This window comes from Podarcis cretensis (assembly GCF_951804945.1).
Source record: "Podarcis cretensis genome assembly, chromosome: 8".
NCBI lineage: Eukaryota > Metazoa > Chordata > Lepidosauria > Squamata > Lacertidae > Podarcis > Podarcis cretensis.
Window position 1 is genome coordinate 55,914,257 of NC_137177.1, and position 11,549 is coordinate 55,925,805.

Genomic DNA, 11,549 nt, shown 5'->3' on the forward strand with positions numbered 1-11,549 from the left:
GCACCGTGAATATCAAGTAAGTGAAGTGCTATCACAGGTTGATAAAACACAGGTATTTCAGTTGCAGAGTGGTACTTAATCATCTCCCCACGCCCCTCGGGAAAATGAAAGAGATTGAACTGGATCGGGTCCCTGACAAGAAAGCCAGTCTTTCTGATGGGAAAGAAACGGACTTTTAGTGCATAGCTGCTCTTACTTTCTTTCTAAGCTAAGGCATGGACACAAAAGAAGTCGCAAGTTCCCGCCATCTGCAGGAGGTTACTCTTTTGAGACATTTTGTGTAACATCTTGCCTAGCGAAGATACTTGGAGAACGCGGAAGCTTGCCACAATTTTGTGACTTTTTATTGGTCTTAATAAGGTTTTGGCCAACCGTGGATTTGGGAGATTTCTTTTGCTACGGATCTATAAGGTATCTTTGAGTTCTATATGCTTGCTCTAGTAGGCGCTCTGGGTTGGTGGACATAGTTGAAAGAGAGCTGCTATCCACAAAGCAGTTACAGCGATTTACTGAGCCTTAGCGTGCATTTTGATGAGAAAAATAATATTTAGGACACGATCCAGCCAAAGTTTGTAAAGCAGTTTTAAGTCCCATTGTAATCAGCGCATGCTGATTTAAATGTCTTCCTTCTGCGATCAGCGCAGGGAGAACTTTCCTTTAGCTCTCTCTATTTATAGCGACTTGCAAATGAATCCTGTATAGGTCTCGAGAGTAAATGCCGCTGTATTCAATGGGCCCCCCTCCCAAGTAGATGTGTGTTATGTATATAGAGGATTGTAGCTATGGGGTGCTTCAAAACATTCTGCATAGGTGTTCTCCGCAGCCCTTGCGACAACCCTGCAAGGAAGTCCAATCACTGTAAAGCAGAGGCGAGACTGAGAAAATTATAAACTTGCCTAGATGGCACTTCTGTTTTCCAATATAAGCCTGATGTGTCTCTGGCAATATACTGATAGCTAAAAGAGAAAAGGAACCCTAGAAAGGCGTTAGCCACCAGGATGCCAAATTAGGGCTCCTTCTCCTTCTGTCGAGCAACTCCTCTCCCTGGTGCATATCAGTGCACGGGATGCTACGCGACAAATAAGCAGTAGGTCCTTGTCCGCACGGAGCTTACAGTCTATAAGCAGCTGTCGTGAAAAGTGCAGCGAGGGCAGTTTGAGAAATCCAAGTTTGGTTCATTGGGAAGTGAGCCGAGGCCATTCCTCTGGAAACCAGAGGCCACGTTTCCCTATTAAATAAGACCCTCTTGGAGAACAAACTTAAGGCTGAGATCCTGTGCAAACTTTCCTGGAATTAAGTCCCGTTAAACACACTGGGGCGTACGTCTGAGTAAATAAGACTAGGGTCCCCCCCCCCATAGTTCAGATCATAGGGTTGCACTCCTAAGACAAACTTACCCACGTGTCCAAGGGCACGGCATCAAAATGCCCCCTCCTCTCTTTTGACAGCGCCACAGATAGTGAGCGGAGTAAAATAGGTGGTCAATTATAGCCTTTCCTTAAATAACTCCAGTAGCTAAGCTTTTAAATAAACCAAGAAACCCACATGCCCCTCAGGGCAAACTCTTGGGACAGAAGAATCGGCATATGATTCCTGCAGCTGTTGGGCAACTGGAGGCGGGACAGAGAGGTTTGAGGGGGGAGACACACACCGCACCGTGGTGATACAATCGTCACCTCCAGCCAGACACCGTCTATTAATAAGTTTTGCATTTGACCGTCTAACAGGGTTCTGAAAGAGGCGACACACGGTTCTCCCTCCACCCCAACTCCGTGATTTAAAAGTATTTGCAATCAACAAGGTTTCCTTTAAGACTCCTTTAAAATAACAAGCAGCATTTGACTCATCCTTGTGCTTTCGAGCGCCCCAAGATTGTCTCTTTGTTGTTCATGCAGAGAAGCAACAGGAACGCGCGCCTTGAGGGCAGATCCTCCCCATGCTTCTCTGCAACCAGGGACACTGAACACCCCGACCCCAGGCCCTGCAGAGAGACCACAGAAATACCCACCCACTCCGCCCGCTAAAGCGCATTGAAAAGAGGAGAGCGCAGAACAAGGCATCATGAAGTGAAACGGCGGAGAGCCCACTTTCTCAATGGTCTTTTTTCCCCTTTCTATTTATTTCTTTCCCCTGAATGCATTCCCTTGCCTCGGCACAGAACTGGCAAATTAGACAAGCTAACTAATTCAAGATCAGACAAACAATGTTGGTGACCCCCCCCCCCCGTGTGTGTGTCTAAGAAGTCAAGAGCTAGACCTAAGCAGAGGATCCCCAATTTACTTCAATTTCTGAGAGGTTTACCTTCAGTGTAAAGTCTACATTGTGGCAATAAGGAGGGCTGTACACTTTGATTAAATACTTTAAAGATCCTCTATTATTTTGGCTTTTTAAAACAATTTAATTCGACGAATTAACTCATTCCATGTCTAACATGTCCAACATTGCATCACTGCAACACAATTATCATTGAAGCATGCGCGAGGCCAAGGGAGGGGGGCAGGGGGCCGCTGCCCCCCCCATACCAGGTAAATCAATAAAAATGCTTAACCTACTGAGGATCTGCCCCTCAACAGAAAGCCTTTCCCCCTAACATGAAGCCTGCCCCCCACGACATAAATCCTGGCCACGCCCATGCACTGAGGATTGGCGAAAAGTCCTCTCCCCCAGCATAAACCCACAGTTTAGACAACCAGACGCCTCTGTCTGATTTAAAAGCCCTTGTTAAAAATCCAAGTACTGCCATTTCCCCTGGTTTATATAGGACGGATTGTGAAAGCAGCCCTCCTCACAGTGACATCACACCTCCCTACGAATGTTAATTCGGAAGTAGGTCTCACCTAGCTCAATAGGACGGGCTCCCGGGTGCCACTCACGCACGCCATAGCAACAGAAAACATACAGTATTCCATACGATTAAATCACTTTATCGTAAGCCACCCCACGAACTTGTTTAATAGTGAAGGGCGTCGTACGCATCCCTAAAATAAAATCACAAAAGCGAGGATGCCATAATATCCTCTCGGTTTCTGTGAAGACAAGCCCCACCCAACTAGAAACCGCAGGCTTCTTACATACACCCAGGCACCAGCTCCGACGACATCAGTCGACTTCGCTTCAAAGCAAGTGCATTTTGAGGAGGTTAAGTATCAGTCTCGGCGCTCCTGGCAGCCCTCCATAAATACTGAGGAAGGGGAAATGGGTGGAAGAATATGGTGGCTTCCTGATTGTACACCTGTTGCTTATTTCAGATTCTGCTTTTTATTATGACAAAAAACCACACTTTTATTTATTTATATCAAAACTACAATATTTCAGTTCCAGCTCTAATATTAGGCAGAGTGAGGCATCTGCCTCCGGCAGCTGATATTGAGTGTCATGAAAGGGCAAGCAGTTAGTTAATTATTTAATTTAATATTGTTGTTTCATTATATATATATATATATATATATATATACTCCCAAGGAAACGTCGAAAGCCCTGTATGGTTTTCTGCAAGCCTTATTTAAGTTAGTATTGCTTCATTTTCATTGCCAATGAAACGTAGGATCCCCACCCCACCCCTCGCTGGTATTAAGCAGGGTGAATTGTATACAAGCTACGCTCACTGAAATGAATGGACCTAAGTTGGTCGCGACCATTATTTTCAATGGGTATGCGCTGAGTATCATTTTGTTGGATATAATGCTCAGTACCTTGGTGCGTGGTGCATGTGCATGTGTGTGTGCGCGCGCGCGCATGCTTGGAGAGGGGTCATTCGTTGTTCCGCGTCAGCCCGGCCCTGAATCCAATACCCACTTTCGTGAAAGTAAGCCTCTCTCACCTCCATGGAACTTGAAGCCGAGTCTGAAGTGCCTGGCCGCCCTAGCTATGCGGGTTTATCACGCCAACTATTACAGTATTTAAGAATAGGATCGCGCTGCTGCGCTCTTCTTCTTTACTGCTGAGATCCCGCCTGAATCCACGGAAGAACGCCTCCCCCCAACCCCGCCCCCCACATGCCACTCAATATACTCAAACCCTAAATTTATTCAATGTGGGTTGAATAAAGGCCCACAGTTGTTGTTCCTACATTATGGAATGTGGCGACTTTCTGGTTCTGGGACGATGGTTGAAACCTCTTTTTACAGTCTATGGGACCGCAATGATTCTGAGCAAGGGATCTGAAGAACCTGAACAATGATTAAACTCAAGTTAAGGAAGGGGAAGCCGAGCAGTGCCCTCCAAGAACACCCCAAAAGAACGATGCGTGTATTTTTCTGCTGTTTGCAAAGCTGTTCTTGAACTGTGACTAACCCCGATGCTAAAGCGCAACCCTCCTCTAATAAAAGTGGTACTTGTAACAGAAACGCCTCCCCATTCCAGCCACCCACTTACTCAACTGTTACAATTAGTTTCGTGTTCCAGCTTGTATTCAGAAGCTGGGATCCGGGACTCAGACTGCTAAGGAAGGCATTCTCGGCTGTTGATTTATTCGCTTGCAAAGAGTTTTGATGTTTTGTGCCCCATAACATCTCTCCCCCCACCCCCAAAGAAAAACACACACACACACACACACACGGCAAACAAAAAACTTTTTGGATAGCTCTTTTGTCCCCCAACCGCCCTGACTTTCTTGGTGGATTCACCGAGTAAAAGAGAAGCAGAACCAAGCAGGTTATTAGAAGTTATGGGGCTTTTTTTTTCTTCTTTTTTTGGCAAGGGACATTTGTTTGTACAAACACCCTAGCGCCGCCGCCGCCGCCTTTCCCCCTCTTCGCTCTTATCTTGGTGGATACAAATTTAAATGTGCACTTATTTAATTGGATCAGGTCCCGTGATAAAATAAACGGCTCTCCGTTTGCCAAGTTATTTCCAGAAGCACGCCGTCATGCGAGGAAGGAAAATTAATCGAGAGAAGAGGAGGCGCACCGTACTTAAGTTACACCTCGGGTCTAGACTGCTGCAGAGAAAGCAGTCCCCTAGCCTATTTTAATCTCTCTGTCTCTCGTCCCTGTTTATTAGAACAAGCGGATTTCAGAGATAGAGAACTGGAGAACCCCATTTCTAAAGCTGCCATCCTAAACAGAGTAAGGGAGTCCGTCTGGCTGAGCACAGCGGGCCTTTCTTTCCAGTAAACCTGCACGTAAAGCGATTTTACTTTCTCTCCCCGAACGTTCCACTTAGACGTTCCGCCGAGCGTTCCATCCGACGCTTCCGTGTTCCTATCCAAATTCTTGGGTTAATCTTCCTTGAATGCCCCATTGGAGGCGGGGGGGGGGGGAGAGAAATCGCAGAAGCTCTTGAAGCATGCATTGGCTAGCTCCCTACCTAAATACATTTTCTCATAAATCCCCTTTGACATCAGCCGGTGGGACTGTCTAAGAAGCGAAAATGAGCACACTGCAGCTTTATTTCGTAGAGAATTCAAGCTCTGGGCACTTAATGTATACCTTTTTAGAGGTTTCCACCCCCCTAAAACAGGTAATTAATACACTCTCTCTCTTCTCTCCCCCTTCCCAGTTCTCTCCCTTTCCGTCTTTTTGCCTTGTTCCTTTCTGTGTTGTACATACTTATGCAGGAAAAGCTAACAGATGGTTATTGATACAAACATGGTTTCTGTTGCTAAAGGCCTCTCCAAAACAAATTTTGCCGGCTGAATGCCAATGTATGCATGTTGGCTGGTGACAGCTGATTAGTACAGTGATTTACGGCCAAGTTTCTTCTATTCCACCCCCCCACCCCCCCAAAAGGGATGATACTGTCAAAGGCAGCAATTTAGGGGGGAAAAGATAAGACAGCACACCCCAGAGGCTTTCTGTAAAACCACCCAACAAATCTAAACCTACACTACAAATACCTGAAACACTGGAGCAATCAATTGGTCACAGATTAAATACAGTCTCTATTACGACTTTCCCTGGCAATCCGTTACTTCTGACAATAGCAGCCTCTAGATTTATGTAACTGCCCCTCACCTGTCCACCCGGCTAACAGTGTGTATATTTCAAAGTGCTGCGGCAAAGAGAGATTGGTTGCATTGCCATCCCTTCCTCCTTCGCTGCTGAGCCCCTGGAATGAGATGAAGGCTGCAATTCAGAAAGCACAGATCACTGATGAGTAGTTCCCAGTGATTTCAAGTGGTGGGGGTGGGGGGTGGGGGGAGGCAAGGAAGTGGCACAAGCCTAAGTGTGTAGGCCTAGCAAAGAGCCAGAGTGGAAGGGCAGAACATCAGCAGTGCCATCCTGGGACAGAGCACTGGCCTATGGATTCCTGGCATTGACCAGCTGGTAGAGACAAGGTGCTTTTTTCACAGACAGAGCATCTTTTTAAAGAGGACATAGGAAAAGCTCATCCTCCTGTATTTCTGGTTACATGTGACCCATCCCTCCCAACAGTCATTATGCAGCATGTAAAATTAATTGCAATGAACGTTCTTAAAAGACACAGCTTTGGGGCAATTTAATACTAGGCTAATACAGATCAACCTTATGCAACCTAGAAACAAACTGTGGTTAGGTACACATTGGCAGCTTGAAACATTGTGAGGCCTCTCTTTCTCTCCCCACCCCCTGCCCGCCTGTTTTCAAGTCACATTTTTACATGGCTGTTCTCCCATCCCTGCAACATTCCCTCCAAACTCCTCTTCAATGCAGCTCTCATCTGCACATGCTCAATGGATGTTTCAGACATGCACACCTCAACTTGCATTTTCAAACTGAATGGTAACTGCTTTGAGGGGACGCACATCCAAAAGTAAGCTTTCTCAAGAAACTGCAGGATACTTACGGATTGTGGTTAGTGTTGGCAGCTTCAGATATCAGCAGAGGAGTGCACTGGAGCAGCCCTGCAAACACATAGGATAAAACGAAGGTGTGCCATGTCCACTGCAAATGAACCCGGTCGCAGACTACATGCTAAGGTACATGCACACAGGCTTTACATGTAGCAGGTCCAAGCTTTTTATAACCTGCAATCTCCAGTTAGGAGAATCAGATGGGAGGCAGTAAGAAAGATCTCTGTCTGAGTTTGTGTACACACAGCACATTTGAAACACATTTAAAGCATATTGCCTACTAAAGAATCCTGGGAACTGTAGTTTGTTAAGGGTGCTGATAATTGTAGCTCTGTGAAGGGGAAACTTCAGTTCCCATGATTATTATTTTTTTGGGTGGGGGTGTGCTTTAAATGTATAGTGCTTACCTAGACTCAGAAAAAGATCTGAGACTCTGAACTGTTCTTTACTAAGCTGGATGGACTAATGGCAGTCTGACCTGGAATAAGGTAGCTCTCTGTGTTTCTGTTCCTGGAACTGGTCCTTATTATATATGGTCCAGTGTCATCATTACCACTTGAAATGTCTCTCTCTTCCATCAGTGACGCTCAATAAAAAAATAAAAATGAATTCTCCTGTTCCTCCTTAACCCTCAGCCCCCCTTTTCATTTTTACCCCTTTTCTTCACAAATAAAGCTTTTGCTTGGCAATAAAGCCCAATGTCTCTGGTCTTCAGATCATCCTCTTTGGCTCTTTCCAGCCAAAAACCAGCGGCAAAAACTATGTGAAGTCATTGTTTGCAGGAAGGTTCCAAAAGGCCTGATTTATTAGCTTGTCAAGGGGAGCATTGTTGAGGAAGGCAATCAGAAAGCACTTACCTAGCAAAACTAAAATTACTGCCTTTTCACCCGCTAATTTGTATAACTCCCATGGAGGAACTTGGGAAGTGTTTGATGAGGCATAAAATGATGATTAATGAATTTATTGGCCCGTTGCTCATCAAATAGGGGTAGTATATCTTCCCTCTATTGGGCAGTTGGTTCCAGCAGCGATGTGGCTGCAGAGAGCTAGGCCGAAGTGGATCTCCTTTCCTGGAGTCTCTCCCCCCCCCCTTTTTAACCTGCCTGACCTGAAGAATACCTTGCATGTAACAGAGGCAACGACAGGGAATGGCAATCCACAAAAGGCCCGTTTGATTGGGTGGTAAATGAGAAATGTGAAGACAAGTGGCTGCGGGGAAGGGTGGTCTGCTCAGTTTTCAGTCACTCTGACTACTGAAGAAGCGAAGAATGCAGAAACCAGATAAGGTGTGAGAAGCAAGAGGGGAAGGGGGGTGGAGAAAAAGAGAGAGGAATGGACAAACCAATTTTAAACTTTCATAAAGGAACTGGCCAAAGCGCTCGATTGTTGCTATAATGAAAGAGGCAAAGGCAGAAATGGAATTCTTTTGGCAAGACCGCCATTTTCACAAAGCGGTCTTCTTAGATGTCACAAAATCCTGGGACCTCTGCCCTAAATATTGGGTTGATGAGGGCTGGGCCCTAGACGGGAAGGCGCCCTTGGATGAGGCCCTGGCTGCATGCCTCCCCTCTGGGTTCACCCCCCTGGCATGGATCAGTGCCCCTCCCTCCCTCTTCCTCCTCCACTCTTTGATGCAGGCCTGAAGGCAGATGTAACAAAGCACCAAGGGATAGGAGTATGTGACCAAAGTCCTGTTTTCCCAATGAGTATTTCATATCAGCCAACAAGGCTACACTAGGTTGCAGCCCCAACTCTTGCTTTTCGTGTGCTACCTATTCACTTAGCCACACCACACCGCACCCTGTCACTTACCCAATTCACACCATTGCCTGGAAGTAGAGGGAGCAGTGCTGTGGTGCCTGATGTCTGTTGGAATTGGAAGGGCATAAGGCAGGAGGCCAACAGTAGGTGGAGCCAGAGTCAAGACCAGCAGAGCCAACTAATTCTAATTTTGTCCTTGTTCTCCTCTCTGTGGAGTTCTGCAAGGACAACACAGAGACTCAGGAGCAGGAAGCTGACAACCAGAGCCACCCTCTGGACTGGTTGTATATAAGAAGAGAGACAGGTGAGGGCTGGATGAGGGCAGACTGAGATTACTGCAGAGCAGTGTCCCATCCCTTCTAGGGAACCAGCCTTCCCTGGGATGGTGAGCAGAAATCGCTGCTCCATTCTTCTTTTTCCTGAAACTGTTTATTCTTTTGTTGAGGAAGAAGGAATCAGGGATGACAGCAAGGAAGAAGAGTTGCAACTCAGGGTGGGGTGAGGTTGGGCACGGTGCTCCCTTTAGGGTTTGGCAGCTACCTGGCAACATTGACCCCTGATGTTGACCCTGGCATATACGAGTACAATGGGTTTGGAAGCCTGCTGCCCAGGGGCAGGAAGCCTCTAAGGACATGGGAGAATGGCTGGAGATGATTGGTAGATCCAATCTTTCTGAGGTCCATTGTCATAATGCCTCAGGCGATACTGTCATGGGATGCCCTTTCCATTATCTCCAGGAAACTTTGCTTCATTAATTTGTCAAAGAATGTCCCTTTTTTAGGTGGACACCCAGCTGCACAAGGCACTGAGCACTGAACCAGCAAGTGGTTGGCCGGAATCCCTCACTCCCAAGTCATCTTTTTAAAGGTAGTGTGACCAACCGGAGACAGAGTCAGTCTCCTCTCTTCTCATACACTCCTCTCATACACTGATCTGGAGAAGAAGAAGAAGTGAGCCCTTCTGTGGTTGTAAGTATTTTAATCCTGGCATTGAACCATTGCAAAACTTGGAGGAAGAGCTTGGTCTGTCAAGTTGGCATGTCTGAAAGTTTTGAAAGGTCTTCATTCCAGTACAGCAAAAAATGCTGACAATAAACTCCAAGGTGATGCTTGCAAAACAAAAACAAGAAAACACACACACACACCACCCTCCTCCTTTGACTAGATGAATCAGCTGCCCACCTTATGCTGAAGACTAGAAAACCTCCAGAAACCTCTGGCAAGAATTGGTGGTGAATTCAGGAGTGTATAGCCGAACAGAGACGCTCACCATAAACCATATGCTTTAAAAGTACAATAAAATATATAACCTATTGAGTTGGTCTGTGCTTTCTCTTTGGTTTTGGAATATTACATACTATTAAAATTAAACTGCCTGCATCAGTAAACAAGAGACTGTTTTGAATTTGCAGTACTGGCTGAAGCAATGATGAGGAACCTGTGGCCCTCCAGATGTTGTTGGACTCCAGCTCCCATCAGCCTCAGCCAGCATGGCCAGTGTTCATGGATGATGGGTGATAGTCCAGCAAGATCTGGAGGACCACAGACTCCCCATCTTGGGGCTAAAACAACCTAATGTGTTTTACCGACACATTGATATGAGTGCTTATCCATTTGCAGTAATCATAAATCACTCTTGTTTTGGGCTGCCTTAACCAACACATTTCCTTCAGTGGCCAAATCCTTGAGTTAGTTACATATGTTCCTTAAGAATTTGCCCTGCTTCTCATGAGGTTGTCAATCCATGGGGCCTACCACTTCAGACTGCAACAATATTATCCACATAGAAAACCAGAGAATGTTTTAGATCAAGTGTGGCAAAACGTTTGGCCCTCCAGATGTTGCTGAACTACAACTCCCATCACCTGTGGTTATTGGTGATGCTTGTTGAGGCTGATGGGTGTTGTAGTGCACCAACACCTGGAGGGCCGAAGGTCCCTCACATCTGTTTCAGACCACCCTTTATTTGGTTCCAGGTGATTTCCTCCATTTCACCAGGACATTGTTCCACATCACGTCTACATGTGTTATGCTCAGAACAAACAGGCAAAGATTGTTTATAGGCTGTATATTCATCTGTATTGTGTACATGCCTCAAACATTTTCCAGCCACAAACATTACATACAACCTGAATAAGATCTGCAGACTAACTGAAGCAACTGATGAAATAAAAGAAGAACTTAGACTACAAGCTACTTACCTCTCTCCCCCACCAAAATTACGGTAGCTTCCGCTAATGAAGAAAAGCCCAAACTACACAGTTATTCTGAATATGTTGGGAGTGGCAATATTTTAGACCTGATCTGAACTACCAAATGAGGTATTTGTTTCAGGATGTATTTACATCCCCAATGTATCTATGTCCCTACCTGCTCTTTCATGCCTCCTCCCTTCCCGTGATCAGTGTTTTTAAATGCTCACTTTCCATGTGAAAGAAGTCACGGTCCAATTTGCATAGTCCCAGCAATATTTTAGGCATTTAGTGCTACAACCTTGGTGGGCTGACTTACGATTCTATCTGCATTGCTAAGAAGTTAGCAAGATGTATTAAAGTGTGTGGTGTGCACAGCATTAGACAATGACAGTTTTGGGGTATAATTGCTTTAATGTGGGCAATTAAGACTAAGTGCATGCGGTTTTACTGTCTGCCCTACATTCCTCTGAATGATTGCAATGATCGATACACATGATTTGTAAGTCGCTTCCTATTGATCGAATGGTAAAATGTTTGACCTTCCTCTGAGGAAGTAATTTGCTAAATTATGACGCTGCGTAAAGTCTTTCTCCGTTCAGAGGTGAGGGGTAATGGCTCATAGGACCAGGACAGGGAGAGCAGCATGTATGCATGCGAGAAACTTTTTTGCCTTTTGCCTGAAAGTAGATCTATGGCTGTAGAGACATTAGTGGCTTAAAACACAGTGAGGTCATTCCCCGCCCCATCATGTTTTAAGTTGCATTTGCACTTGTTGTGTACACCTAATGACAGGGTGTCTTCACTTCATTTGTCCTCCTGTGC

The 11,549-nt window shown here is 45.7% G+C and overlaps 1 protein-coding gene across 2 annotated transcripts in view; it reads left to right on the forward strand.

The window, feature by feature from the left end:
• IRX5 (iroquois homeobox 5) overlaps nucleotides 1–9,844 on the forward strand; it is a 29,262-nt gene extending 19,418 nt beyond the window's left edge. The window contains exon 4 of one of the 2 annotated variants that reach the window (XM_079989244.1): nucleotides 9,315–9,844. In XM_079989244.1, the coding sequence (XP_079845370.1) occupies nucleotides 9,315–9,349 (35 nt within the window). In that variant the 3' untranslated portion in view covers nucleotides 9,350–9,844. Of the gene's footprint in view, nucleotides 1–1,895; nucleotides 2,845–9,314 lie in introns of those variants that run through there. The other variant, XM_079989245.1, reaches the window with a different exon arrangement.
• The last annotated feature ends 1,705 nt before the right edge of the window (nucleotides 9,845–11,549 follow it).